At 34.9% G+C, this 6,810-nt stretch overlaps 1 protein-coding gene across 1 annotated transcript in view; it reads left to right on the forward strand.

Moving 5' to 3' along the window:
* Window positions 1-695, forward strand: part of LOC107084195 (solute carrier family 13 member 2-like) — a 12,369-nt gene extending 11,674 nt beyond the window's left edge. The window contains exons 10-12 of the mRNA XM_015373906.1: window positions 15-176; window positions 257-394; window positions 543-695. Coding sequence (XP_015229392.1) covers window positions 15-176; window positions 257-394; window positions 543-674 — 432 coding nt within the window. The 3' untranslated portion in view covers window positions 675-695. The remainder of the gene's footprint in view (window positions 1-14; window positions 177-256; window positions 395-542) is intronic.
* Window positions 696-6,810: the final 6,115 nt, after the last annotated feature.

The raw sequence follows: 6,810 nt of genomic DNA on the forward strand, positions 1-6,810 counted from the left end.
ATTGATGTTTGCAGGCTTCAGGTTTGTCCGTATGGTTGGGAGAAAGTCTGACGCCGCTGCAGAAAGTGCCCCCCTTTGCAATCTCCATTCTGCTCTCTCTGTTGGTGGCAACTTTCACTGAATGCTCCAGCAACACGGCCACCACCACTCTGTTCCTGCCTATACTTGGTTCAATGGTAAACTGAGGGAAAGTTTTAAACGCCTTCACACAGATCCCCAGTTTTTTATGCATTTACAGATATTCCATGTCTTTTAGGCCTCAGCCATCGAGATACACCCTCTGTATGTGATGCTGCCTTGCACTATCGCCGCCTCACTAGCTTTCATGTTGCCTGTGGCAACACCACCCAACGCCATTGCCTTCTCTTTTGGAAACCTCAAGGTTGTTGACATGGTGAGTCAAAAGGAAATATTTATGTGTTCACTTTAAAAGGAAAGTGCTGAGTTAGGTGTATTACTGTCAATTAAGGTATTAGAGCAGCAAATCTCAGAACCTTTCATTGTTCTGCCTCTGACCAGAATGTGGCTGTTTGTGCCCACAGGTGAGAGCTGGATTCATGCTCAACATCATTGGGATCCTCTGCATTAATTTAGGAATCAACACCTGGGGATATGCCATGTTTAACATGGGCACGTTTCCTCAGTGGGCCAACACCACACACAGTCAACCCTGAGCTTCAAAGAGGGGTGGAATTAATGCCTTTAATACCTGAGAAAGTATTTCTATATCTATTTTAGCAGAGCTGCTTGATTGTTGGTAAGTTTGTATGCATAATGCACATTATTCAATATTTTCCTAATCCACTGACCAGTTAAAAAAAAAAAAAGATGCAAAAAAGATGCAAAAAATACAAACATTTTTCATGTAAATACAAAAAAAATGTGTCCAAATTTGTAAAATAGTTTTAAGCTCTCTACAAATTGAAAGAAATTGCATAATAAAAAAGTTGTTCATATAAAAAAATATGTATATATTTAAAGATTTTGAAAATAAATTTTGCAATTATTGGATTCTTATAGCAAATTCAGAAGCACATAAAGTGAATGAAGCATTATAAACAAACATTAATCAGTGTTACTTGATCGTGATATCCATTTTATTTTTACACACAGTTGAACTAATAGGTTTATTACCCACCCTGTGTTTATAACTTCCTGATATCAAGTTTGAAAAAGTAAACAAATACAGGTAAATTCCTAGTAAACATGTCCATTAAATTGCCATCCTCTTATTATTCATCTCAGATATAGATTCAGTGAAAATTATAAATTCCATAACTAAATGGATCCCTTACATAAAAAAAAAATGATTTTAAATGAGCGTAAATTAACTTTATCTGTTAATTTAATTTATTGGTGTAATTTTGTTGACTTTGGTTTTATTCTAATTTATGGTGTTTGTCACTTTTTTATAGTTTTCATCTGATGCAAACTTTGAATTTGTTATCTTGTGATTTGTAAATAACACAGTGCAGAACTTTTTGATTGTTTACATGATGTACTGTTTTTTTTTATTATATCTAACAAATATGCACTTTATTCTCTACTGGGAAAGGGAATAAAAAACACAAGCTTTTTCATTTAAACACTAATTATAAGGATAAAATAAATTTGTCTGTTTAAAATGATGGTGAGGCAAACTTGCAAGAAGATTAAATTTTTTTTTAAAGCTAACGAGCCAAGTCCATCATATGTCCCCTGTTGTCATAGTTGACATTAAAAGGATCAGGAAAAAATAAGTTCGATGAAGAGTCAATTAAATGCTCTACTTCATTAATGACTGAAGAAAAATTCTGACTGAATAAAAACAGAATCTCTGTTTTTGTGTTTTGCCCAAATGCAAATGAATTTAGGACTAAACGGGAGAAAATGAATGGATGGATGGTTACACTTTACAATAACCATCATAACCATAATTTATAGATGGCAAAGAAACCAGTTTTTGATGAGTTACAGAGTTTGTTGATGTTTGTTTCATTTATAAACAGCATCTAAACATAAAAACAGCATTCACCTAATATAAAAGGTAAATAGTTAATTTATCAAAACGTTAAATAAACTATAAAGGCTAAGCTCAGGTCTTAAATTAGCTGATGTAAGGGTTAGGGATAAACTAATATGGCAAGGCAATAGGATTTATGTACCTATTTATAAGACTTAGACAATTTTCATTGTAATTTTTTATGCACAGAATAAATACAAAACAAAATTTAATTGTGTAGAGCTTACAAAAGTGGTAATACAATTGCAGTTGGAGTAGATAAACATTATCAATACAAAGAGCAGCAGTGATGAGAATCAATGTAGGAGGAAAGAAACCTCTTTAAACAATGGTGCAATATGGTATTAACAGTTTGTTAACAGCTTGGATGCAGTTTATAAATGATTATTAAACATTAATAAACTATCTGTTAATCATAACTAAATTGTCTCTTTATCATTTATAATTGATGCTTAGGATGATTATTGCAAAGTGTTACTGTTTTTTTCTAAATTTCAAAATAAGTGTCAGCTGCACAACATGAGGAAAAGAATATTCTAAATATTCTACTTAATGTGTCTTTTTCAGCATTTAGGTGATACATTACATTAGCTATTTGTTCTGTATTGCAATGTGTGTTTCATTAGAATTTAGGAAAGTTGGCTAAGAAATGAAAAAAAAAGGAAAAAATTGATTTGCACGACAAGTAAAAAGTATTCCTTTAAAATCCATTTATCACCATGATGTTTTTTTATTCTTTTATTTCTGTAGCTTGAGGTAATTGTATTAGGTTTGATGTCTGAAGTGAAAGAAATAAAAAAAAACTATAAGTTTAAAACTAATAAAGCAATCTGAAGTCAGGTTTCATTGCAAAAAGCATAAGCCACCAATATTGTTATTTTTATTAGGATTTGAAGTTTATTTTGCCGATTAGAAACAAAGACAGACAAGACAGAAATAAATCATAACAGTACAAAGAAATCCAGAAGACATAATTAATTACGCTCTGGAATAACTCTGGAATCAGCTCAGTCCACTTTAAATGATAGCAAATGATGGCTTGTGTGAAAAAATGTGATTCATTTAAATATTCTTCTGTTCTGTTATGAATAGGAGAAATAAAAATTCTTACTTTTCAATGCAATTCAGTCAGTGTTAAGTAGTGTTGCACCGATACCGATACCAGTATCGGATGGGGCCCCGATACTGCCCTAAAATGGTGGTATCGGTATCGGCGAGTACCAACAAATAGGGCACGATACCATTTTGAGAGCCGTAAGTTTATTCAACTCACCCACTCCTGGTAGGCAATAAAAAGTTCTACTGGATTCACTTTGTATTAGATTTTTTCCTGCTTCACAAAGGTAGGCAGCAGCTCGACAAAGCCATGATGGCAATTATTTTTCATTATTATGGTATCGGTATCGGCCGATACTGCACAGCCAGGTATCGGGTATAGGTATCGGGGCCAAAAAATGGCATCGGCGCAACACTAGTGTTAAGTCATGAGGTCTTACAGCAGTAAATGTGTTTCTCAAGATGTTTTTCTAAAGACACCATCTGTCATGGCGCTCTCTGGAACTCTATAGATCCTTTTTTAAACTAAACTGGTTTCAGTGGTAAACTGGTGCTCCATCTTTCCACTGCTGTCAGCTCGGGCTCTGTTACTCTTCAAATGGTTCCCTCTGAGCACCATCTCTGAACTGGGACAGAGGAAAGAAGCCCTTTGGTCAGGTGCAAGGAGCAAGCTCACCAGGAACCGATCAGGACATTGGTGCATTGGTGTTTCCATGTTTAGAACCCCAGTTAATTTTTTTTGTGCATGTTTTAATATATATATATATATATATATATATATATATATATATATATATATATATATATATATATATATATATAATCAGATTAGAATCAGAATCATCTTCTTAAGTCAGTCATAACACATAGAGCTCCCCTTGCAGATGGTATTTCTATAAGCTGTATTGCCCACTCAGCTTTTAAACAATGTTTTATGTTTAATCATCAGGTGTGTGAAAAAGTCCTGGTGTAAAAAAATATGTTGATGTCTTGTTTTGCAAAAATTTTTTTTTTTTTTTTTTTTTGGAGACACCTGCTGTTTTAGATTGTAAAGCGCCCAGAATTCATGCTTGTTGTTTAAACAGCATTAATGTATTTTTATTGGTGACATTAGGAAATCTGTTTGCAGTAATGCTGAAAGAAATTATGTGATTTGTGTTGTTAAATTGTTTGTATTCACTACGATTGTTCACCAAATGTCAGAATAAAATATTTACTGCATGATCTTTTTGTGATGAGTAAAATGTCCTTTTAGTCTAATAACAAGTGTTGGAAGTCCAAATACTGTACAAACTGTAAATCCTGTTTCATTAGAAACAAAACAAAAAAAAGTTTCTCTGCTTTAGCTAACTGGCAAATGTACAGAAAAAAACATTTAAAGAGAGCAGGTATTTTCTGTGTTTTGAACTGGCAATATACTTATAAAAAGAAAAAACATGATACCACATTTTCTTACAAAAACTATCTTGGTCTGCCTGTCGATTCCCTGCTAAAGCTTGTTGTTGTAGTCGTTGCATCAGCAGAGTCTACAATGCACTTGTCCATGATGTTCAGGTTGTTGCTTCCCTCGAAGCTTAATTTCCTATTGCCTAATACTTCTGAATAAAAATGATTTTCCAACAGAGAGAAATAGTTTTAATTCCGATTGTTATCCAACTGTTCCTTTTTATTGGATCTTTGGGGAAAATAAAAGAGCTAACACAAACCTTTTCTGTTGTGTCAAAAAGCAGCGATAGCACCATACCAGAGATATTTCATGCTACCCTTTTCTGTCAAGAAAAAAAAATCTAAATTACATTTAGTGCAACTCTCATCTGCTTTCTGCATCTTCAGATGCCATATTGCCAAAAAAATCTCTTTAGATGTAATAAATTGTCGGGCACAACTGTAGTTTAGGATTTTAGGTTTTTATTTAGGTTTTACCTGGCTTTTCAATAAAGATGCAAATGCAGTAATGTTTCAGGAACAATCAAATACCTACTCCCACTCTCATAGCATGTTCTATTTATCCTGACACACTGCAAATAAGAGATGTACAGTTCAATGTGGTCTGACTCATATCTCTTTGCATGGTTTGAAGTACACCTCACTGATACTGAAAAGTAACCTCCATTGTTTCTGTGTTTTCTACATAATTTGTGCATTTCCCTATTCTCTTTTAGATCACTGTTTTTACTGTCATATTTTTTTAGCAGACTTTCTTATCTCACTGGTCTGAAAATACACGACCAGTTTGACCCGAAATGTCTGAGGTGAACCCAAACACTCAAAATACTCAAAATAGGTAAAAAGATCATGTACATTTAAAACAAAGGCTATGTAAAGTCAGTACTGAGGACTGATCCAATCCAGTCATGTTACTGTGAATAAATAAGCGATCTCTTTATATAGCTGAACTCTAGTCTTCTGTATGAAGCCATCTGTTTGCCAGGCCACATTTTGTTACGGAACAATAAAACATTTTATAATATTCTTAAGCTCAAACCATTTTGATTCATATCATTAAGTCACGTTATAAACAAATTATCTTAAGTGTTCACCTCAATCATTGCCTAAACAAAACTTTCCTATCTTAAATCTCACTCATTGTCCTGGTCCTTGCATTCCTCCTTTAAGGGCTCAACACAGCAAGTCACTAAATAGTGACTTTCACCACTGAGAAAAGGTGATAGCAGCGAATCGATAGTGGGAAGGTGTTAATAAATCTGTGTACTGTGTGTACAGATGAAAAGGCTGGTTGAAGGATAACTGTGAGATAAGGTGCTGCCAAGAGGATGTAACTGATGCGAAAGGCCATTCTCTATCATGTTTATGACTAGAGAGGCTGCAATAAACTGAAAATAAAATAAAAAAAGGCAGAACATTGAAGGAAAGTTGTGTGCTTCCTCATAAATACATTTTGATATGCAGAGGTTCTTAACAAATTAAACTGTCGTTAAAAAATGGGTCCATTATTGATTCAAATCGAACTCTAAAGTCAGTGTAATTTTTATCTATCAGTCAGTGTCCACTGGAGGGCAGAGCAGAGGCCGACCTCCACAGGTGTGTCAGTACGTTAGCAGGAGTACATTTGAAGCCTGAACATTACGTTCTGTGGTGCCTCTAGCCCTCCTTAAAGGGGAACGCCGTTTTTTTTACATTTGGCCCTTGATTTTACGTTATTACATCATGTTCTGCTCACCCATATAAGTCTTGTGTCGTTTGGAGCTGTTTTGAAGATATTCCGTTAGGTTATATTCAAGTAACGTCTTCCTATGGGCAACGACTTGAAGGCACAAACTGAACTGAACAGAAAATTTTCAAAACGGCTCCAAATGACACAAAACTTATATGGGTGAGGAGAACATGATATAATAACGTAAAATCAAAGGCCCAGTGTGAAAAAAACGGCATTCCCCTTTAAGAGTTTGTTTTAGTTAATCCCTTTATTGTCCCACAATGGGGAAATTCACTCTCTGCATTTGACCCATCGATTTTGGGAGCAGTGGGCTGCCATTTTGTGGCGCCCGGGGAGCAGTGTGGGGTAAAGGGTTTTACTTAGGAACCCAGAGTGGAGGCTGTGGGGATTGAACCGCATAGTTGTAACCTTCTCAGAGCACAAGCACACTACTCCAACCACTAGGCCAACACTTTAATTTTGAGACCTAGTGTATGTAAACTTTTTTCTTTGTGATTTCCTTGAAGAAACCTCACCCTGGATTTTCTGAATCCTCACCTGGCTGACCCATTCTATCTGAAGACCCCTGGATCCA

The sequence above is a fragment of the Cyprinodon variegatus genome, unplaced genomic scaffold (assembly GCF_000732505.1).
Source record: "Cyprinodon variegatus isolate N-32 unplaced genomic scaffold, C_variegatus-1.0 Scaffold94, whole genome shotgun sequence".
Classification (NCBI taxonomy): Eukaryota; Metazoa; Chordata; class Actinopteri; order Cyprinodontiformes; family Cyprinodontidae; genus Cyprinodon; species Cyprinodon variegatus.